Genomic DNA, 24,960 nt, shown 5'->3' with positions numbered 1-24,960 from the left:
TCACCCGTGTCCTTCATATTCACTTTTCAATCTTTCATTTGAAATCATGGCACACTTTCCAAAGAGATTCCCAAGTAGATATCCAACACTAAATATACCTAAGTATTTCGTGATCATCACTATAATATGAGAAACTTTTGTGTGTAATCATAAAACCCCACGTAATATCAATCTAAATTATAGGGGCATTTCAAAATAGACTTGGTCAATAACCAAAGTGTTTTGAAATACTCTTGTATTATAGTTGTTGAATAAAAACCCAATATTCATTTATTAGTATCAATAAATATATAGGTTATTATTGATATTATATTAATATTGGGTTGGGTAGAGATATTTCCATATGTTTCACTTAAGTCAAGTCCACATTTGCAAGAAGATATTTGTAACTTGTGCCCATGGGGATGGGGGTTGAGTGGACATGAGAAGGCACCTTACCAAGTCAAGTCGAGTCAATATCTGCAAGTCAGTTAGAGCACGCGTTGGAAGGCAAATCACCATATCAAGTCTAAGTCACAAGTCATCGATCTCATCCATTAATTTCCCCAATGTTCATTGAATTATTACTTGTTTACTTAGACCACTGACAAATTTTTCTTCAATTATCTTTTTCCACATAGTGACACGAATTAAAGTGGTGTGTCTCTCTACCTTTTGTTTACCCATGTCCTTCATACTCGCTTTTCAATCTTTCATTTGAAATCACTACAATGGCTCACTTTCCAAAGAGATTCCCAAGCAGCTTCTTGGCCTTCCGGGTTCGGGGAAATTAGCAAGTGGAAAAACAATTTTCCGGAGCTTTGTTTCTACGACCAGTTGGCTTTTCAAAGAAAGAAAAAACATAAAAATGGTAAAATAAAGTAATTGGGCAACTAAAAAAGGAAAAGGCAAAAAAAAAAAAGAAAAAAAAGAAGAAATTACCGTTTGTTGACGTTTGAGTTAAATGTGGATGTGCAAAGACTAAAAAGTCTAGTTTACACTCAAGTATGTAGACTTAAGTCTTTTTGTGGAACTAAAAAATTGAAAAGACTTAACAGTCTTTTTGTGTGAGTTAGTCATCATGAGAGTTTGCATACGAAGACTTCAAAGTCTACTTGAAGATAGCTATCCACAGCAAGCTCCCTGCCCAACTTTACAAATTACTAAGATGGACCAATGCTCAATAGGATTTAATTAGGATAATTAGTTGATTTAACAAATATCTCTTTTTCACTTGTCATTTTTTTTTATCACACCATCTTGAAATGTTTCCCCTTAAACTTGTTTGCCACACTAATCACAAGGTATACTAATAAATGTTTCAAACCACTTAGGATAATTTTTTCAAGTATTATTGTGGAGATAGCAAAATAGTGCTATTCCCGTTACAAGAAATGTTTTTCCTTTCTAAAAGATACATTCATATGTATTTGAAATTGAATTTACATATACGGGGTGGTTGTCCACATGTCATGGTATGAGAGCATCATTGAGCTATGTCACTATTCAGCAAAACAGTATGCTATGTCACCGAATGTACACAATTCTTTTTATATTAAAAAAATTAACCCAAAATTTTAAAAATAGTACTTTTTTTATTATCGAAATTAAAAAATAGGAATATGAACACTACATCTGTCATCCTCCTTTTTCCAGCATAAGAAATCTTAGTTGATCTTTCTCTGCAAACTCTTCATCATTTCTAACTAGTATAATTGGACAGCCAATACCTACTTGACGTGTGAGTTACATATGGCTGTGGAGACTTAAAAGTCTTCAAAAATTCTACAGTGCGCCAGTTGTATCAATGCGCCATGAATTAAATCTAATGTGTACGTTGTATAGCTTTTTTCTTCTTCTTTTTAGAAAATTTGGTATAGTCCACTTCTGATGACATAAGTGAAATTGGACCTATATCTAAGAGTTCCTTTTTGTAAATTATAACTAGAGAGTTCTCCTCATTACAGGTTACAAAATGCCACCCTAGATTCTTATTTTTTGTTGGACCCACCCTCGACTCTTAAGTAGAAAAAGCCTAAACTTTGTATAACATTAAGAAATAAAAAATTAAAATGAAAATAACAGGGTGATAAGAAGCAAAACCCTTCAAAGAACGAACAATGGGGAAAAAAAAACATGCATACAATTGACAAAAATCAATTTGGTTGCTGTTGAGATCTAAAGTAGTGGAATATTATTTAAGTATTGTGATCATCATTCATTTCATCCATGCCATCATAATTAATTTGGTTTCGGTAATTGTTATTCTTGCATCTTACTTTTTTGCTCGTGCATCATAATTAATTTGGTTTCTGTAAGTTATGATGGAACAATTAGAGTGTACTTAATTTTAATTACCTCCATAATAAAGAGATTTGAATCCAAAGTATTAGGAATTTTCTTTACCAAGTGATTTGTATTCTTATTTGTAAGAACTTAGAATTGCGCCTTGACATTCTAGTCTCATTGTGATTGACGTGTGATTTCCATAACATTAACTATGCATTGTATATAGCAGATAATTTACTACTTTATATGGTTTTTTCTTGTATGAATGTGTGGCACTGTTTTAGCTAAACCGTGTTTTTCTTTGTAAAAGCTTTCTTCCTTTTTTCCTATATATATCTGATGCAAGCTAGCATATATCAATATACACTTGCAGTGTTTTTGCATGTGCATGTGCTTTTGATCAATTAACATGAAGGGCGACGGAAGGTGCTTGAAACTCTTTCTTGCATTCTCGATCCTTTTCCTACAAAACATAAAAGGAGGAGAAGTTGGCCACAGCCACAGCCACAGCCTCAGAGATGCTAAAGTGACAGTGAGGTGCATAGAGAAGGAAAGGCAAGCACTACTTGCATTCAAACGTGGCCTGGGGGATGAGCTCAAGCAATTCTCTTTGTGGGGTTCAGAAGCCCAAAAACAAGATTGTTGCAGATGGGAAGGAGTCTATTGTAGCAACCAAACTGGCCATGTGATTCAACTTGATCTTGGAGATCTATTTTTCCAAGGTAAGATGATTAGTCCTAAACTGATTGAGTTGCAGCATTTACAATATTTGGACCTTGCATTCATTGATTTCAATGGGAGCCAAATTCCAGATTTCATTGGTTCTCTAACCAATCTAAGAAACCTCAGTCTCTATTACTGTAATTTGGTTGGTCAAATTCCAAGTTCGTTTGGAAACCTCACGCAATTGCAACATCTCGACCTCAGCAATAATCAGCTTCAAGCAGAAAATCTCAATTGGCTCCCTGCTCTTTCTTCTTTAACGTATTTGGACCTAAACGGAGCCAATCTCAGTACTGTTTTCGATTGGCCAGAAGCAGTACTTAATAAGCGCCCTAAACTAATATTCTTGAGATTGGCTAACTGCAATCTTCCTCCTCCTCCCACTCCAATTCTTTCCACTACTCTTTCTAAAACAAATTCTTCTACATCTCTTGAGTATGTTGATCTCAATAACAACCATCTCACTTCGTCAATATTTCTTTGGTTGTCCAACTACAGTACAAGCCTTGTTTTTCTTGACCTCTCCTACAATAATCTAACTGGTTTCATTCCCGATTTCCTTGGAAACATGAGCTCTCTTGAGTATCTGGGTCTCTCTGATAACCAGATTGAAGGAGCGAATCCAAATTCGTTTGCAAGGCTGTGTAATTTGCGAAGATTGTATCTTCAAACAAATCATCTGAGGGGACAAATATCCAAGTTTGTTCAACTATTGCCTATATGTGCTCAAAACTCATTAGAGGATTTGCTATTATCTGAGAATGTTCTTGCGGGGTCATTAAACAATCTTACAAGCTTCTCATCTTTGAAACTCTTGTTTCTTAATGCGAATCGATTAAGCGGAAAAATACCTGAAAGTATTGGGCAACTATCCCAACTGGAAATCATGGATTTCAGCATGAACTCTTTGAAAGGGGTGGTTTCAGAAACTCATTTCTCAAAACTCTCCAAATTAAAACATTTGGATTTATCCTCTAACTCATTAGTTTTAAATTTCCATTCTGATTGGGTTCCGCCCTTCCAGTTGAATAACATATATTTGGCGTCCTGCAAGGTAGGTCCTCATTTCCCAAAATGGCTTCAAACTCAAAATGATTCTTCCCAGCTTGATATTTCGAATGCTGGAATTTCTGATATCCTTCCAAGTTGGTTTTGGATTATTTTTCGTAACGCAGAATTTATTAATCTCTCACAGAACCTAATCAGAGGAATATTTACAAATTTGATAGTGAGGTTTACATATAGCGTAGAACTACATTTGAGTTCAAACCAAATAGAAGGTCCAATTCCCTCAACTCTATCACAAGCCTCATATCTAGATCTCTCTAATAATAACATTTCAGGGTCGCTTTCTTTCCTATGTGCAAGTGCAGATATGAGTTTAACATATCTTAATCTTTCAAGCAACAGTTTATCTGGAGAACTTCCAGATTGTTGGAGCCATTTGGATACTCTAGTCATGCTTGATTTGAGTAATAACTCTTTTTCCGGAAAAATTCCCAAGACAATAGGCTCTTTACTTCGAATGGAAACTTTGAAATTAAGAAGCAACAAATTTGTTGGGGAGTTTCCTTCATCCTTGAAGAACTGCACAAGTTTAGAAGTTATTGATCTGGGAGATAATAAATTATCAGGACCAATACCTACATGGTTAGGTGTGAGCTTCAAGAATTTGGTTATCCTGATGCTTTCCACTAATCACTTCAATGGAAGCATGCCCTCACAATTATGCCATCTAACACACATTAAAATTATGGATTTCTCTATGAACAACATCTCTGGAAGCATACCTAAATGCCTCAACAATTTGACTACTCTTGCTCAAAAAGGAAATCCAAATCTATCCAGCACACATACTTATGATGGAAGTTGCGGTGATGAGCAAATTGCTCCTATTAATTATGAGGATGATGCAAGCTTCATATGGAAAGGAAGAATGCATACATACAAAAGCACTTTGGGCCTTGTGAAGAGAATTGATCTCTCAAGCAATAGATTAACAGGGGAGATTCCGAGTGAAATCACTCATCTTGTTGGGTTGATTTCTTTAAACCTTTCGAGAAACCAGCTAACAGGTCAAATAACTCCAGAGATCGGAAACTTGCAGTCATTGGATTCGCTTGATTTATCAAGAAACCACATAGATGGAAGAATTCCGACAAGCCTTGCTCGGATAGATCGTCTTAGTTTCTTGGACTTGTCATATAACAATTTGTCTGGCAAAATACCAACAGGCACTCAGCTCCAAAGCTTTGATCCCCTTGATTATGCTGAAAATCCTCAACTCTGTGGACCTCCACTTAAAAAGATGTGTGCTGATCAAAATGAGCCAACTGACTTGAGCAATGAAGAGGATAAGGATGAGTTTATAACACTGGGATTTTACATCAGTATGGGGATTGGGTTTGTTGCTGGATTTTGGGGAGTTTGCGGCACTTTGATATTCAACAGGCCATGGAGATACGCATACTTCAAGTTCTTGAATGATTTAAATGATTGGCTTTATGTGAGGATAGCTTTGATCAAGCGGCAACTAAAGCTAGCACATGCTTAATGGATAAGCTCGCGGAGGTACTCTTTCTTTCTCATCATTAATTTCGTTTTATAATTATTTTCTTATTGTATTTTTTCTTTTCTCCAAACTGAAGGGTATTAATTTGTTTACTTTGATATTTAGCTGCAGCATCTAAATTAGGAGAAAAGTAGATGTAGCTGAATGCCTCCTTTCAGTTCAAGTGTGGAAGATTGCCAGTAAGCGCACGCACAGGTATCTGGAGAAGAGTTTACGAGTTAATTTGGAGTGCGTAGTAGGAATAAATATGATTTATAATGGTGTTAATTACTTGTCAGAACAATTAATTCGGAGTTCTCCGATTTTTTTTTGTTTTGTTTATTGAGAGAAATAAACAGATCCATTCAAATCCAATCATAACAGAGGCAAGTATAATTATACATGAAGAACACTGCCCCAGAGGACGGTTCTTGTAAACAATAAACCATACAAATAAGCAAGACAGTACAATTTAAGCAAGAACAGTGAGCAAAACTCCACTGACATTTTAATCCAAGTTCACTCTAATTAATGTATTAATTCCAGCTATAGTGTTATTTTAATTAACTAAGCCAAAGCCAAAGCGGACTTGATTTCAAATTACAATGTGTGGCTCTGTTTTGGTCATCTATTTGCAACGTACAGCTTCTCCTTGTAAATGTGTGGCTCTGTTTTGATCATTCTTTCCTTTCATAATTCAACATGTTGTTCTGGGCACATGGTAGAAGATGCCTTTTTGTAAACAGACTTTTTGTATTTGGTCAGGCTTGCAATGCTCTATTTTGTGGATTTTAAGATTGTATTAGGCTTACTTGTGAGCTGCAAAATGCCTTGTACCAAAGTTTATGTATAAAATGTGTGCTAAATCTTGTGTGTGGAGTACAAGATTGAATTCCTAGAAAAGCAATCAATCACAAGCATTTTCTCTCTTTTCAATTTGTAGAAATGTTCAAATTCTTGCCCATTACTTGCAGATATATATATGTTGTGTAGCGTAAAGGCTCCAACATATGCAATTCCATCAAGGCCTGCAGGCCAATCACTGCTTGATAGGCTAGCAAGGGGCTTGTAACTCAAGTGGTTAAGAGTATCTATCCCTCCACTTGAGGTCCTAGATGTGATTCCCTCCTCCCAATATCGCTTGTAACCAAAAACAAACAAAAAACTTGATAGGCCAGACCCAAGAAATGCCTTAAAATGATTATCTGAGTTCATCGCAGTTGGACAGTCTTTGTAACTTGCTTTTGGCTGTTTTAATCCAATTGTGGTCTTTGTACTCATTGTCTTTGACACATTAATGAATAAATTGTCTATTGTTCATCTGAAAGTGTGGCATTTTTGATAATTATTAGCAATTCATTCCCGTTCTCTACATGCCCTTCCTCCTAAATGTCAATGTGCAATACTGAATTTTTGTTGCAAACCAGATGAGCAAAAGAGTCACTGGAAGAAAAGCCATAGACAGAGAGTTCGACTGGAGAGGGGAAAAAAGAGTCTATCTTTGATTTGTGTTGTGTCGTCGTGAGCTAGTCCTTTTTTTTTTTTCTTTTTCTTTTTTTATGAAGGCCTATTTTGCTTTGAAAACAACATAAAAATATAATATTAGAATTTTTCCAAGTAGCAAAAGTTTAAGTGGGGAGTGGAATACAGTCACGCCAACAACAACAAACATGTTATATTATATGTAGTATTTTTTTTATATAAAAGTTGAGAAGATATCGGGAGAGAGGATTGGGGTGGATGTTACAGAGAGTGAAATTGTGAAAAAGAAAATGGGAGGTATTGTTTTTTGTTTTTGTTTTTAATTTTAATTTTCAAAGTGGGGCGTTGGGCTTGTTTCATTTTAAATTTTTTTTTAAAGATAATTGTAGTCTCTATACATTATAATTTTATTCTTTATAAAAATTTATATTCTCTTTTAGATGAGACATTAACAAAAGTTCTTAAAATTATTAAAAAATAAATTATTTATGAAGCTATAATGCAATGTTTTTAAAAAGAAAACTCGTCCTGTACAATTGAAGTTTGGATGGAAAGTACTATTTTTCTGTTTTTCTAGTGTTATTTTCTTCTAAAAAAATTTCGAAGCTTTTACACTATGACCCCTTAGCCTGAGAATCCTGGATTCGCCACTGGCTGGCTATGCGAATCGTGAATGATGTGCCATTGAAATTTCTTTTCGCGTGCATGTGCTGCTATGCGGAACTACATGTAGGCTCTACTGGGCTCCAGCCTAGTGCTGTTTTTCTGTTTTCCGCATATAAGCTTTGTCTTACAAGCAAAATTAGGGTAAATCAAATATTAGCCCACCGCTTTAGGTAGAAATAAGCCCACCAATGCAGCCAATCTCTACACCACAGACACCTCTTCAAACAAACTCTACACGTGTTGGTTCATGATTTAATGGGAAAGCATTTTGTGATTTGTGCCGACGTTTCCAACACAAAAGAAACCAAATTATAATTAAAAAAACTCTAACATCTATCAAGCTTATATAAAAATATTTATAATTAAAAAAAACTCTAACACTTTCCTCTTTTCTTTCACCCTTTTTTTGTTTTATTTATTTATTTAATGTTTCTCCTTTTCTCTATTAATTTTTCTTCATCTCCTCTTCCCTTTCTCTGATTATTTCCTTCTCTTTCAGTTTCTCCCTCTGTTTAAGCTGTAATGAATTTGTAGGTGTTGACAAAAAAAATCATGGGAAATACGTTCTTTTGGGGTCAATTTCATCTTGGTATGGATTGTGGGTATTGAGGTTTTACGATCAAGCCAAGATAAGTGATGGCGAGGCAGATCTGCCGCCATGACCAAAAAAAAATTTAGCCCACCCCTACAAAAATTCCTGGTTCCGCCATTGACTGCTATATGTATTGTATTGTAGTTGATGTTGCTGATTCCAGATCTAGAAATGATGTTGAGGCAATGTTTATCTCTCATCAAAATAGATACTAACAAATGTTGTCTTAAGTAACTACCTGTGTAATTATTATTTGAGATACTAAGGGGCCATTCGGTAACGTTTTTAAAGTCCCGTTTTCATTTTCTACCAAAAACGCGTTCGGTATGTCGTTTTCATTTTCACTAGAATTTGTTTTTTGAAAATAAATTCAAACTCATGTACAAAAACTGAAAACACCAAAATATTGTTTTCATTTTCTACCCAATGTATTGGTCTGTTATGGGTATTGGGAAATATCGGGGATATCGCACTTATGGGGGATATATCGTCGATACAGGGGAAGATATGGCCTTACCCCCCAATATCAGTGTCGACAATTGAAAATATCAATATGTCAGCCAATATATAGGTGTATCGGCCGATATTTCAATCCTTGATCTCACCAACCTGGAACAATAACTCCCCATCCCTAGCTCAGCCATTCCAATAATCTCTCTCTCTCTCTCTCTCTCTCTCTCTCTCTCTCTCTCTCTCTCTCTCTCTCTCTCTCTCTCTCTCTCTCTCTCTGCAAACATGTTCAATTTTTTTGTTGGACCTTCTATCTCTACCCAAATCCTCTGCTGCTTCAACAACAACCAATAAAACAAAGCATCACCCAAATCCTGGATTTAACAATTAGTCCGAGTCCTTAATTTTCTAAAAAAAAGGCCAAGGGGTAAATTGATAATTATGTACAAATTTAGTGGGCAATTCGGTGAAATACCCTATAAAAGCTATAGTTTTGTTGATAGAGCATTGCTTTGCAAGTTACAATGGGCCCATGCTTGTAATGGGTCTTGTTCTTTTCAATTCAAGCTGATTTGCAGGCTGTTTATTGCAATTGTTTGTGCCTAACCAAAAAAGGATCGAATTAGGCTTGGAAGGGTACACATAGACCTATGACATCGATTATGAAGAAACATTTGCCCCGTAGCAAAGCTTAAAACAGTCATAGTGCTACTATCAAACACAATGTTGATGATTCCGTTGAACGATACAAGGCCAGACTTGTGGCAAAAGGGTACACACAGACCTACGACATCGATTATGAAGAAACATTTGCCCCGTAGCAAAGGTTAACACAATTAGAGTGCTACTATCTCTTACTGCTAACCTGGATTGGCCACTTCATCAGTTTGATGTAAAAAATGCTTTCTTGCATGGTGAACTCACAGAAGAAGTGTACATGGACGTTCCACCAGGATTTACAACATCTACTCAGACAAGTATGGTGTGCAAGTTGCGAAAAGCACTATATGGTTTGAAACAGCCACCATGTGCATGGTTTGGACGATTCACTTTGTCAATGAGGAAAATTATGGGTTCAAGCAAAGCAATTCAGATCATACTCTGCTCTTGAAACATCATAAAGGAAATTTGTTTCCCTCTTTTCAGCCGGGTAGGCTGACAGAAGAAACTTTTGGTCCTTCTTCTTTTTTAAGTGTGGGGCGTGCCACCACCAAGCCACGAATTTGGCTTGAATGGAATGTTAGTGTATGTTGTGTCCAAGATCTGACTTTAATCAAATGATTGTTCGGCCAAGCAAGGAACCTCCTCACGGCCTAGGTTCTTTCACTACCTCGAGGTCAAGGCTTTATGTGAGCAACCAAATGATGTGGAGTGGATGGAGATTAAGATTGAAGGTGAAACGTAACAAAACGAAGAACAAGTGCGTAAAGTAAAGGTGCTTAAACTTAAATGTAATTTAAAGATAAATACATAAAGTAAAGTGCGTAAAATAAATAACGTAAAGGCGAGAATTAAAGTACGATAAAATAGATAAAAGTGATAAATAAACAAGAATGAAATAAGAACGGTAAACTAAATTAAACTTGAATTTAAACTTAACGAAAATTCAATAACAATGAAAAAGAAAGTGATTGAAATAAACTTGAATTTAAATGACAAGGTAATGTAAATTGCAAGAATTTAAACTTACACTAAGGAAAGGAAGAACTTGCTACACTAGGTGCTTGAAAAGTAAAATCCTAAGTCTAGGAAAAGAAAAGTGCGAGACGAAAAGTAGGTTTGTTTGTCTGATGTTGTGTGTCTCTTTCCTTCGTTTGGTTAGGTTTATATAGGGCATTCGTCAACCCATGGGCTGGCCAATGAATGGCCAAAGGTCAACTCCTTTAAAATTTCTTTCCTTCCAAGGCCCCCCTAAATTCGTGGGATTGCATTGATTGAAAATATTCTGACATGCTTGATTCTTCCTTGCTTTGGAACTTTCGGAATTATTATCAAACTCCTTGATTTCTTTTCTTGTGAGGCCTACGTCACGTGCACGTATTCCTCCGGAAATCTGGGCTCAAATCGGTGGCTTAAACTTGGGCCTCCGATTTCTCTTATATTGCCACCCATATAATTAAATTTCATATTATTCTATATATATATAAGCATACAATAGGATGAGGAAGGCTTAAACTTATATATATATATATATAAGGCAATTGGATTTTTGCCCTGCAAACCCTTCAGCCAATTTGCAGACCCCCCCCCCCCCCCAAAAACAGTCACCAAAAGGCCCAAGGCACCAGCCGCAGAAATCTTGTAGCCCCTCACACCTTTGGTTGCGAAAAAACTGGGCATCAACCTCAAAAATTTCGGCCGCACTTTTCAGCACAGCCCGCCCGCGATGCTTGGGCTCTATCCGTCGAATCCCGGCTGCATTCTCCAGCTATCAAACCCGGCTGCATCTTGATTCCCTACCCCGGCCGTACCTTCAAGTCAAGCAGTTCGCCCGCACCTTCCAGCCAAACCCCTTCAAACCCGGCTCCCAATCTCAGCCACCAAACTCTGTCAATCCAAACCCCGCCACATATTCAGCCGTATTCAAGTTGCATATCCTTTTTTAGCTTCCAGCCACTGCTCGGCCACAAGTACTCTAGCCTCGCTCGAATTTTAATCGGACCGCTTGCATTTTCGGAAGTTGCTCGTCTTGGGTGAAAGTTGCCCGACTTAGGTGAATTCTCACCACCCCAAAACATTGCCCTACTAGGCTTCTGTAGCTCATAACTTCTTTGTTTCAACTCTAATTTGAGCTCTACGGACTCATCTCAATGCAATCTAAGTAATGGTACCACTCAAATCCCCAAATTATTTCCCGAACAAAAAGTCAACTTTAAACTCATTAAAATATTCCCATGGTAAAATTATCTTTTACTTGAATATTTTAATAATTAAATATTAATTTAGGATTGGGTTATCACAATCTACCCCCCTTATAAAAATTTCGTCCTCAAAATTTCATACCTATCACTCGAAGAGGTAAGGATACTTGACATGACGGAGACTTAACTTCCCATGTTTCCCGAACCTCACCACACCCTCCAAGGGAATAATTCCAAGAATACCCACTCACCAACTGCAACTCAATATCCTTGGACTAATTGTTCGCATAACACTTCTATCAGTATTGTGTCATTTGAAACTTCACCATCGCCATCCTCTATGGCCGGCCTTGAATACATGAATATCACCAAAATGCAAACTTCATTTCTTCCCAGAATCTCTGTTGGATCAGTTGTCCCCATCAACATATAACGCTGAGGAATACAAATTTTTGCCTTTTCCAAGACTGTGATTTTCCTCTTCCTTTAGAATTGACAGATGATATTGTAAATATGATTCTTCCAGAGGAATACCAGGAAGAATCATTTTTACTGAATTGTAATCATCATCCATCTCACCATAGTTGTAGGCAACTTTGAATGCGTAGCAAACGACACAATCCATCTTCCCGTAATGGATCTGCAAACTTCCTGAATCTTAAGCCTCAAGCTTCTCAAGTGAATCACGACACCAATCATCCCTACTACCACAGCTTGTCCCCAACTTATTGTGATAACCCGATCCTAAATTAATATTTAAATATTTAAATATTTAAATAAAAGAAAATTTTACCCTGGGAATATTTTAATGGGTTTAAAGTTCACTTTTTGTTTGGGAAAGAATTTGGGGATTTGAGTGGTACTGTTGCGTAGATTGTGTTGAGATGAGTATGTAGACACGTAATGAGCTCAAATTGGAGTTGTAACGAAGAAGTTACGAGCTACGAAACCCTAGTGGCATAATCGTAAATATTTCGCTGTTCAGTTTTTAAAAACATAGATTTTTCTTCTCGCTCTCTCTCACGAATCTGCCTCTCTCTCCTCCTTCATGAGCAGCCAATTTCAAACGGAGATATCTCCGCCGTCTGGCAACCAGAACTGGTGCCACAACTTGCAAACTCTTCATCTCTCTCTCCTCTTTCCATACATACCCATATCTAGCCTTGATTCCAAGCGATTAAACCAGAAATTCGAGCCAAAGTGAAGCCCAAAATGGGCTGTTTCGAAACCGGAACTTTCTAGGGTTTTTCTGGCCAACTCTGGCCACCACCGGTCGTGCTATCACACCCAAACCAATGACCTATCTCCCCTCTGTAATTTCCCTCGAAGACCTGACGTGATTCCATCTCGAAATCATTGAATCCAAACTTAGAAATTTCTAGGTTTTTCAAAGAGGAAACCGTTCGTTCGAGGGCTTTAACGGCCAAATTAGTCTTCAACTTAGGTATGAAACTTACCTCTTGATGTGCTTGATCTTTGGCATAGGTCTTGGCTAGTGGTTTTGAGATTTTTCGATCCCCGGAATTTACTCTATGCACCCACGCGTTGCCAGCACATGGGCCACTTTGTGAGAGGCCATTGGGTCCTAAAATGATCCCCATGTCGTCCTGAGCACAACGGTATGCTCGGATTTAAATTTGGTTATCTTTTGATTGTCAATAAGATATCGCATATTGGGCGTTATCCGGGTTTGATATGTTCAGACCGTTGGATCGACTCCATTTTCATATATGTTGATCTAGGCATCTATAGGATCATGTAGGAATTCACGGATTGTGAATCGGAGCATCTGGGACTCCGATGCTCCATTTTCAATGACTTAAAGTTTACGTTAAATGATAACCGTCCGATCGTGCGATCACGAGCAATCCGACTGTTTGTTTCCGACCAAACTTGAAGGACATGTATAGTAAACCTTGTTGTTGAACCCGTAGGAACTCCCGGATAGGAAATCAGAGGTCATGGGCCCCGCAAGCTCGGTTGACCAAGTTTGGGCAGTTTGACCCCTCGGTTGACCGTGAGTCTTTCAAGGTAGTTCCACCCTTTGAGAAGTACTAGAACAACCTCATAAACAAGTCTTGACTGTTATTTGAGTTATTTTGATTATGTTGGAATTATGATATTGTTTTATAGTATCTTATGGAATTCTTGGATATTATTTTGATAATTGAAGTTATGGAATAGATGAGCATGCAATACTTGATTGGTGGGTTGTGAAGGTGAGCCGTGAGTCTCAGCTATATTTATTAGGGAATGAGTGGACGTTTATTTTTAAGTGTACTTCGTTCTTTCAAAATGGAATTTCTTGCATAAGTGAGTTTTGATTAAAAATTGATTTAATTTGGGTAAATAAGGATGTGGGATCTCTAAGGGTTAATATTTTACATTTTTATTATTATTATTATTATTAAAGTATATGACTGGGTGATATTGGGTTGTTTATGAAAGTTTATTGTTTTAATTGTGAAATATAATATTTTATGGAATTATATGTAAACAAGTTTTGATTATTATTTGAATTATTTTGGGGTCTTGACGGGATTACGAGATTATGTTATGGGATTAACGGACTTTAATTTGACATTGAGGTTTGTGAACATTTTTGGGTCTTTATGAACTTTATGCTTGAGAAGAGATTTTGGCTACCATTTAAGAACTGATTTTTGGAAAGTTGAGAAAAGATTTGGAAAATGGATTTGTGGAATAACATAAATTTTATGGTAAATTTCGGAATATGGTTTTCAAACCCACCACAAGAGTACCCCCCCAGTTGCCTTCGGAACAGTTTAGTCATTTATGATAATGCCCCACGAGTCTCGGGGACGCCTGAACTGTGTGGTGCGAGGATATGCGTTCTTGGGTTGACTACACGTCCCCCGAGTTCTGCGAGGATGTGCATTCTCGGGCTGACTACCCGTCTCTCGAGTTCTGTGAGGATGTGCGTTCTCGGGCTAACCATATGTCCCCCGAGTTCTGCGAGGTTGTAACATACATGGTACCTAAAATTGACGGAATATTATTGGAATTGACGGAATAGTAATGGAATTAACTGAATATTAAAGGAATTGACGGGTTATGCGCGGAGGTACGCCTAGGTGGAGTGTAATTGAGTTTAGGGAGTTCTGCGAGGTTGTAACATACATGGTACCTAAAATTGACGGAATATTATTGGAATTAACGGAATATTAATGGAATTGACTGAATATTAAAGGAATTGACGGGTTATGCGCGGAGGTACGCCTAGGTGGAGTGTAATTGAGTTTTAAGATGTTTTAAACTAAAATTGATGATTTTATCTTGGTACTTATTGGTAAAAGTTTTAGTACATGTCTTCCGATTTATGAGACAAGGATTGAAGGTTTTCTTAGTTTTAAGGATTTTATACAATTCACAACTATTTTCTTAAGTAATGAGCTATTATATATATATATATATATATAATTGTATATGCACATATGTGATGGGTGGGAGATCGTTCTGAAATCAATATCTTTTGCTTGAGTTTCAGCGGATTGATTAGAGTTTGAAGCCTTTAGTTTTGGGAATGTGTAAAGGAATACTTCATTCATTTGGTTATATATGGATTGAACTTTGTTTTCTTGTGGAAAGAATTATGTGTGGCTTGATCCCTCGGTAAGGATACGTAGGCAACCTAGGTGCAGCCGCAAAATAAACTGTTGAATTATACTTTGAATTGGTTTAGTTGAAATCCGTTGTAATTGGGCAAATTTTGGATTACCGTTAATTCTCGTTTATAACAAGGTGAATGTCAGTGTTTTGAATATGTTGTACGGGCCTGAGTTCCATTCACTGTTGAATTGCATATGGACGAAATTCTTTCATTCTGAATGATTGGGATTATAGAATTGTGTTTTCTACATGTGCAAATAATTTGGTAAATGTCCGTTTTTCAGGGGAGACTCTGTTGGTTTTTCGGTAAAAGTCAAACCCTAAAGCAGTTTTTGAATTAGGGCAAAAAGGGAAGTTTAGTCATTCATCTCGACACCTGCTAGGTGAGCTTCACTATTATGCGGGGTTAAAATTTTAACAAAACCCCATATGAAATGGACTTTACAAACACACCCAAAGCCCATTTACAAAATAACAATTGGCTTTGAACTTTCTATAAATTACAAACCAGCCACTTGTTTTCTTAAAACAAGACCAACCTCAAAAACCTAAAAAAACCCAATCCACAATTAAAAACAAAAAAACAAAACGAAAACAAAATAAATTAATAATGGAAAAAACTGACCAATCACGCTTAATTTTTAATTCCTACCTTTACTTTTCTATTTTTGGGTACAGTTGCCTTTGCTATGTTTCCTGCAAGTTACCCCAAACCAGCAACCTTGGGCAGATTTGATTGAGCCTCTTAAATATCAAAACAAACCTGGGGAACTTACATTAATAAACGAAATTAAATTTTAAAATATTCAATTACATAACCCCTTAATCTCAACTAATCGCTCCCTTCGATTGATTTGAGCTCGTCCACTAACTCTTGCACAATCGATTCGAGCTATGCATTCGAGGGCTACTCTTGTGATATCTCGTTCTTAAATTAATATTTAATTCTTAAATTATTCAAGTAAAAGACAATTTCACCCATAGGGTATTTTAATGAGTTTAAAATTGACTTTTTGTTCGGGAAAGAATTTGGAGAATTGAGCTGCATGATGCGTAGAGCGCATCGAGACGAGTTCGTAGGCACATAGTGGGCTCAAACTGAAGTTTTAACGAAGAAGTTACGATCAACGGAAGTGCAGTGGCACAACTGTAAATATTTCAAAAGTTAGATTTTAAAAACCAACTAGATTCCTTCTCTCTCTCTCTCTCTAGCGAAAACACCCAGTTGGCCACTGTTTTGGTCGGCAGCTCCCTCCTCCGACCACCGTTTGCCACAAGACCAGTCCCAAACGAACCGGCCCGACTCCCAAATTTGTCGATACAAGTATGTTTTTTCATCTATTCAACGTGATCTAGTTGATGGTTGGGTTGTTAGGATAGATTTTGAAGTTTTGAAGCTCGATTTACAATCTAAGTTTTGGCCAATTTTTGGCTTCATTTTCCGGCAAGTTCCGGCCACTTTTTGGCCGTGGCCCAAGAACAAAAGTTGCTCCCCTAGTTGCCCTGAAGTTGGGTGGCCCATTTGGTCATAAAATGTTCCCCATGTCGTCCCGAGCACGACAGTATGCTCATATTCAAATTTGGTTATCGTTTGACGGTCGAACGGATTTACTGTTATTAGGCGATATCCGGATTCGATATATTCAGACCGTCGAATCTTGACGAAACTCATAGGATATGTTAATTGGATTTTTATGAACCCATAGGAACTTTTGGATTATTAATCGGAGGTCATGGACCTCAAGGGGGACCAGCTTGACCAATATAAGAATTTAATCGTATATTTAATCTCGGGTCTTTTCCGACCATTCCAACTGTTAGAACTGTTGAAAATGGGCATAGGAACTTTCTTATTTACGGTTTTTGCTTTCCAAACATATAGTTTGAATTCAAATGCTTTTGTAAAATTTTGTTTGTGGTTAAATGTGAATGGCTTGGAAAGTGGAAAAGGAAATGGTAACAAGATTTAAGGATTGAGTGAGAAACAGTATTATAATTTTCCAGGAAAGGTTTTTAAACCGCCATAGGCAGCATGCACAATAATAGAATTCAAGCAACCGAACATCAAATCTTTATGGCCTCAAGCCTCTCAAAATCAAATAAAATGTTCTGCCCACATCTACTGATCCAAAATTTAGAAACCACATGAATACATTAATAGATTTCAAAATAATTTAACTGAACAACTTTTCAATCACCTGGTCTTGCGGCTGCACCTAGTAACTCTAGGTTGCCTACGTACCCTTAACAAGAGATCAAGCCACACGTAGTTCTTGCACTTTAATAATGCACTTGTATAACTTTATCATTTGTTATGTTTCAATGTGATTTGCAAATCAAACCAAGTTCTCATGATAATGATATGCTCAATAATATTCACAAATCCTTAAGCAATACTTTCCAACTTCCCCACTTCTCAAAACCGTTCATACTTGCACATATGGAGGCTACTCACTGAATTTCCTCGAATTCATAAATCAATATATATATATATATATATATATATATATATTTATAAATGAGCCTTATGTGAGTTTCAAAGGAAAGGTTAAAAGTGTCTTCGGAGCTTGTTGTTTTACTTTTATTTCTATTTTTATTTCCATTTGTTTCCCACATTAAACCGTCAATTCCTTATGTCTCATAATGTGATATATCCTCGCAGGCCTCGGCGACACAAAGTCTACCCGAGCCGCAATCCTCGCAGGCCTCAATGACATAAAGTCAATTCGAGCCGCAATCCTCGTAGGCCTCAGCGACATAGAGTCAACCCGAGCCGCAATCCTCGCACCACACGGTTCATGTGTCCTTGAAACTCGTGGGGCATTGTTGTAAATAACAAAATTGATTTCAAAGGCAAGTAGGAGAAAACCATTTTTCGAGATTATCAAAACTATCCCTTAGAGATTTCATCACCTCCACTAATGCATAGTCTTCAAATATCGGGAATAACATTTAGAAATACCATAAAATACTTTAACCAAGAATTCCATACAATAACATAATAACAATTCCCAAAATCCCCCCAAAAACAGCACAGTTTCACTAACAGTTAAAACTCGTTAATATAGTCGTTCTAGTACTTCTTAAAGGGCGAAGCTACCTCAGAAGACTCACGGTCAACCGAATGGTCAAACTATCCAACTTGGTCAATTGGGCCCGTGGGGCCCACGACCTCCGATCACCAATCCGGGAGTTCCCATAGGTTCAACTTACTTTTCTAAACCCACCCTGCAAGTTTGATCCAATTCGAACAGTCGGATTGCTCACGATCGGACGGTTATCGTAAAATGCAGACTTTAAACTATTGAATCCGAACATCCGGGGCTCCGATTCATGATCTGAGAAATCCTACACGATCCTAGAACTGCCTAGATCAACATATATTAAATTGAGGACGATCCAATGGTTCAAACCTATCAAACCCGGATAACGCATAATAGGCGAAATCCGTTCGAGATTCAAACAATATCCGAATTAACATCCGAGCACACCTAGGCACTCGTGACAACTAGGAGATCACATTGAGATACAATGCACCTCTGCTACAGTGCCCACGCGCCGCCACACGTGCTGGCAGCGTGTGGGTGTCCTAAGCGACACCGGCGGCCGGAAACTTTCAAAATCAAGGGCCACCCTTTCGGCTATAGCTACTACTCGATGAGTGGAACACTTCATTCAACTACGGCAACGTCCAATTCGGACGGCAAGTGGTCGTAATTTCAAATTGAAAACCGGCCAAAAATCGATCCAATCCTACCCAACCATCAGCTAGGGCATGAAAAATAGGTGAGAAACCATACCTCAGTCGTCAGAATTGGTAGCCGGAGGAGAGAGATCAAGCAAATTCTGTCAATACCGGCTTGATTTTGGGCAAATTCTAGCGGCTGGAAGGACGGCTGACGGCGAGGGTGGCCTGGGGTGTGACGGCGGGGTTGGGCCGGTCCGTTTGGCGCTGATCTCGTGGCTGATGGCTGCCGTATGTGGCGGCTGCAAAATGTGGTTGGGGGAGGAGGTGCTGCGCGCGACGGGGGAGAGAGAGAGAGAGAGAGAGAGAGAGAGAGAGAGAGAGAGAGAGAGAAATGGTTTTTAAACAAATTAGTTTTCAAAAATTACAATTTTGCCCCTATATGAATTTTTGTCGTAACTTTCTCGTTACAACTCGAATTCGAGCCCACTACGTGTCTACGGACTCACCTTGACGTGCTCAACGCAACGGTCCAATTGAAAATTCGAAATTCCTTCCCGATCAAAAAGTCAACTTTTAAACCTATTAAAATATTCCCGGGGTAAAATCATCTTTTACTTGAATATTTTATTAATTAAATTTTAATTTAGGATCGGGTTGTTACAATAAAAGTCTAAAGTATTTGTTCACCTATAAGGAATTGAATTTGAGACAGAGGAGATGGTTAGAATTGATAAAGGACTATGACTGCACCAATGAACATCATCCTAGAAGAGCTTATGTTGTGGCTGATGCTCTTAGCAGAAAGTCGTCTGGATCTTTGGCTCATCTCCGAGGGGAGTATCTTCCATTGTTAGTTGAATTGAGGAAGTCAAGAGTTGGGTTAAGTATGGATGATTAGGTAGCTTTACTTGCAACTCTCCATGTAAGACTTGTTGACTCCAAAAAGTGGTTCTTTGACTTAGAGGGTCAACTTAGTAAATTTGTGTCTTCGGTAGACTTGATGCTTCGGTAGACTGTGCGATCTGCAATAAAAGCAAGCGCACGGTAAGACCTAGGGCACCGGTGTGGTACCGGCCGAAGGCTCTCCGATGCTTAAGTAAGTTCGGGAATAGAAAGTTCAACTGACAGATCAATAGGCTTGTGTGCCGTAAGTTCTGATTACCTTTATTTTGGGATAGTTGGCCTCCTTAAATAGCTCTTGGGAGGTGTGCATTTTGTTGATTATTTCGATGTGGGACTGTGGGCGTCGCTTGGGAGCGCGCCACGTGTCCCAGGAGAGGGCGTTGCCCTAATGGAGAGATCGGTAGGTAGGGTGCCGAGAGCGCCTCTGACCAAGCCCAATTTCCTCCACGTGTCTTGCCCTTATTGGCTGTTTATTTTGGGTGTAAACAGGAGTCCCCCAAGTTCTCGAGCGAGATTTCTCGGTCGGGGACTTGTATGTCCTTCGGTAATCACTCGATTAATCTACCGTTCGGTAGTCTGTCAGGGAGGCGCGCTGGGGCCTTGTCCTGGTGCCGATCGACTTCAAAGACTTGCCCGGAAACTCAAGAGTCGCCACTTCGAGGGTTTCCGTTCGGCAGGTCTTAGTATGTTTAAAGGGTTCCGAGAGATGCTTGCCGATGCCCTGTTAACTTGGGCGAGTTTGATATCTTCTCATGCGACCTCGCGCACAGTGAGGGGTAATGATGGGACAGAACGACGCTTCGTCTTCTGCACCAGGCGTTCTGTCAGAGATTCCATTCAGCGCTCGACACGTGGCGTGTCTCATCACGCTGAGCGGCCCCATTAATGCGTCGTTTGGTATTTCGAGGCGTACCATTGCAACTTTCGCCCTATAAATAGAGGAAGTCTCTGAGGCAAAACTCACTTTGCATTTGTGAGTAAGGCGAGAGCTCTGTCCAGGCGATTTCTGACGAGGGCGAACGGTAACATAGGCGATTTCCGGTGACAGCAAACGGCAACACAGGCGATTTCCGGTAACAGTAAACGGTACTAGAAGCGACTTGAGCCCTTTCACTTCCAATACACAAGGTACTGTTCGGTAACTTTGCAATTTTCCATTTTTCCTTTTCATTGTGCATACGTCCTTCCATGGTTTGAACTAGACTAGAACTTTATGCAAGTAGGATGTGGTTCGGTAGTCTAGTTGCCATAGGTAGAGACGTAGGCATCGGTAGGATAGATCCATGCATGGCCCTTAGTTTCCTTCCGTTGCTTTTGTAGATGTCTGATAGCGAGTCGGGATTCGAGAGTGAGCCCAACGCCTTTGAGGAGGAGTCTCCAGATAGGGGGAAGACTACCGATAGTGAAGAGTCAGCCCAAGATACCGATAGCGATAGTGGTTCTGAGGTGGAAGTGGTGGGCGAGAGGTTCAGACCTGCGCCTACCCATGGGATCGGTAAGGGGCTCATGACTAGTCAGCCCCTACCGTTGGCGATCGTGTATAGCGGCGGTCGTCAGGCTGAGCTGGGCTCGTATCCCGAACCTGAAGAGAACGTTCGGACACCAGAGGCATCTTCCAGTCACCGTCCGGAGGCTTCCACCTCAGGCCGTGGAGAGCCTTCTGAGTCACCTTCCATGCCGAGGGTGACGATAGTAAACAGCGGTAACCCAAGGGTGCCGATGGGTGTACCGAGAGAGCAGCTCTTTGACGTAGACTACCTGCCGCCCAACAAGTTGACCTACCGAGAGCTGGCGAGGATCAGGGAGGAGTTCAAGATTCCCCAATCGGTAGGGATGAGGATCCCAAGCCCTACCGAATCTCTGAGCAACCCCCAGGACGGTGAGGTTGCGTTCTTCACTGACGTCCTTCAGCAGGGCGTTAGGCTACCGTTGCAGCCCCCAGTTCAACGAATCTTGGCCCAAATTGGATATGCCCCTGGGCAGTTCAATCCGAACTTCTGGGCTGTTCTGATGGGGGTAGTTACGGCATTCGGGCTTGCCGATGAGGAGGGGCCTTCCTACGAACAGTTCTCCCACCTGTACAGCATCACCAAATTGAAGAGTACCGATCATGGTGGCTGGGTCCAGGCGAACTGTCTCAGGGCTTCCGAAAGGGGCCATTTTCTTACGGCAGTGCCAACCTCCCAGAAGTCCTGGAGGAATCGGCGGGTTCTCCTCTCTGGCGATTGGGAATCGCCCTCAGGGGTTCCCGTTCGCTTCCATATCCCAACTACCTTTCAGATTGCCGGTAGGTTGCCACCATGCCGATCGGTAGATCAGTTTTTTCGGTTCAATGGATTAACCTCTTTCGTTATTTTTGTAGGCAAACTGAAGCAACCACCGGCAACACAGTCAGAGCTTCGGCAGATTGACAGAGTTCGGCTGAGAGTTCCTGCCGGTGACAGGGAATACCCACAATTCCTATTTACCGAGAACCTCGTCAGAGCCCGTCTTGAGAACCCTGCCGAGAGTAAGTTCACTTGAGTTTTTTTTTATTATTATTATTATTTTTTTTTTTTTATTTGGCTAACTCCACTGTTCCTGCAGTGTCAGAGGCCAGGAAGACTGCCGAGGCCAAGAAGATGTCGGAGACCTCGAAGAGGCGCCTCCAAGTGCTTTCGAAAGGGAAGAAGCAGAAACGGCATCCAGAGGCTTCGGCGGAGAGGGTCTTGGAGGCAGTCTCTGAGGAGCAGCCCCTTTCCGAACGGCACAGGCTACGCCATGCCGAGCCCATGAGTAGAAGGGCGCCTGTCAACGAGCCGGCACCCATTCCGAGCCAGGGTGCCGATGCCGCCTCGTCCAAGGCGTCCGGGAAACGGCCCGTGACGGTGGACCTGGATGCCGCTTCGACTCCCAAGCGGGTCTGACTTGCCGATTCCCAGAGGGCCATCTTCGCGGTTGAGGACGAGGAGGGCCCTGCCGAAGCGGTGACACTTGCCTGTCCATCCAAGACAGTTCAGTTTGCGAACCACATGATCTTGGGTTCGCAGATGGACCTGTCTGAAATCGACGAGCTGCCGAAGAGGGCTCTTCGGGAAGAGGCGGGGCGTGCCTTCCGTCTCCAGGCCACGATAACCTTCTGATTCCCCTTGTGTTTTCGCTGTTGTTGTGTTTCGTTCGGTACTAACTTGTGGCTTAACCTTTCAGGCGTCGATGGACATGTGGCTGTGCATGAGGAGGGCGATCAACGCTGCCGAGCGCGCCAAACGGCTGTACGAGGATGGCCGTTCCAAGGTTGCCGACGCAGCCAAGGCACTCCAGGACCATGCCAACCTCGTGCAGGACATGCACGCTGCCGAACGGCAGATCCAAGCGCACGAGGCGAAGCTCGCCGAGATGCACGAGGCTCTGGATGGCGCAGAGCGGGCGGTCAAGGATGCTGAAGAGGTGAAACTGGTGGTGCAGACGGCGTTGGAGGCTTCCGAGCGGACTAAGGCGGCGGAGGTTGAGGCTGCCGTTAGAGGGGCGATCAGGGACTACCGTTCATCCGCCGAGTTCACTTCTCTGGTGGACAATGAGGTGGCTGACCTCATCTACCGTTTCAAACGGTTCAACCCGGGCCAGAAGCTGAACCTGAACTTTGCTGCCGATCCTCCTCCCCTACCGGAAGGCATCACAGAAGAGATGATCGAGGAATATGAAGGGGAAGACGCCCCTGAGGATGCCGAGGGTCCGGATGCTGAGGATGCCCCTGATGCGACCGTCGATGCCGCGGTTGAGGCTACCGAAGAGCAGGGAGGTCGTGCTGCCGAGGCATGAGCTGTATTTTTATAATAGTAATTTTTTGTATTTTAATTGCCGTTGGCAAAATTTCCGAACACACTAATGCCGAGGGCATTTTTAATTTCAAAGTAATTTGTCTTTTCAAACTTGTGTTTTTGTTAATTCACGTTTGAATTCTTATCCATGCTTGTTACTGCCGTAGGCTAATAACTGTAGGATAATTACCGATTGGGCCGTTGGCCACTTAGGAGTTGGTTTGCCTTGGATTTAACCAAAGTGCCCTTACCTTCGGTATACAAACCAAAGTATCGGTAGGAACAAGGTCCCACAAAGCCTTTCGCCTATGGAGATGCCGTGGGCACGTCTAGGATACCGTATAGCTTTGTAGTCTTTGCGCGATGAGAATACCGTAGGTAATTCTAGGGCATTGTACTGCCGTAGGCTCGTACATACTGTATTAACTTGGAATAAAAATTGACAAGCTAAGTTGGAATCGGCAGTAAGCATGTAGTGGTCTACTTTTAGTTGCCGTAGGCAATGTTACTGTGGCTCATTTTGGTGAGCCCTACCGAAATATTTTTGTTTTTTGAACGGATACTGTTGCGTAGATACAGCTGCACCAAAATGGATTCAGCTGCATCCTCAACTTGTGATACTCGCAAGTGCACGAGCCGTTCGGTAGTATAGCGTATGTAAGTGCGAGGTCGATCCCACGAGGATTGGTGATTGAATGATTCAATTCATTTTCCCTACACAAAACAGAAATGAAAAAGAAGGGAAATAAATAAAACAAGGAAGAAAGAAAATAACTAACTCAAGCAGATAAGTTCCCAAGTTCAATTAGATTAACGGATTGATTCTAGCTAATGTATGATTAAGCCATGGTGTGTGGTCATAACCTTGTGTTCCTAATTCCCTAATTTGATCATTTGTTGTCTAACCTAAAATTAAGCATTAGGAACCCATTAAGCATAGAAGAACAATTTAAACAACCAAGCATGTATCTAATCCCTGTTGTCGAATGTCCATACATACTCTTCCTATTCATAGTTCAATTCGAATTAAAGCATGGTGTATACTCTTAATTCAAACCAAGATAGCTAACATGCAAGCCTTAATGGTGATCAATCATTCAAACTAGCATATTAACTTATAAGCATAATGAATAAGAACATGAACCATAATTGAAACTTGGAAACTAATCAAACTTGAGACTAAAGAAAAGAATTTACATAATGAAAAGTAAAGTGGAACTAAGAAAAACTTAAGGAAAATTTCAACACAAAAGATTTCATTACAACAATTGAAAACTAGAAAGAGAAACTAAGAGAATTTGAGGGAGAGAAGGGAAGGGAGCTCTAGAGAAGTGTTTGAGAGCTCCCCC

General features: G+C 40.2%; 1 protein-coding gene across 1 annotated transcript; it reads left to right on the top strand.

The window, feature by feature from the left end:
• The first annotated feature begins 2,650 nt into the window (after positions 1-2,650).
• Positions 2,651-5,797, top strand: LOC110768125 (receptor-like protein EIX2). The gene is made up of 2 exons (XM_021971807.2): positions 2,651-5,562; positions 5,669-5,797. The coding sequence occupies exon 1, from the start codon at positions 2,678-2,680 to the stop codon at positions 5,543-5,545; it is 2,868 nt and encodes a 955-aa protein (XP_021827499.2). The 5' UTR covers positions 2,651-2,677; the 3' UTR covers positions 5,546-5,562; positions 5,669-5,797.
• Positions 5,798-24,960: the final 19,163 nt, after the last annotated feature.

This window comes from Prunus avium, chromosome 2, assembly GCF_965620075.1.
Source record: "Prunus avium chromosome 2, drPruAviu1.hap1.1, whole genome shotgun sequence".
NCBI classification, from domain to species: domain Eukaryota; kingdom Viridiplantae; phylum Streptophyta; class Magnoliopsida; order Rosales; family Rosaceae; genus Prunus; species Prunus avium.
Note: the sequence above shows the minus strand (reverse complement) of the source record. Positions and strands in the feature narration are given on the sequence as shown.

Excerpts from the sequence above, each read along its gene's own strand:
- LOC110768125 (XM_021971807.2), top strand. The coding sequence starts at position 2,678 with ATGAAGGGCGACGGAAGGTGCTTGAAACTCTTTCTTGCATTCTCGATC.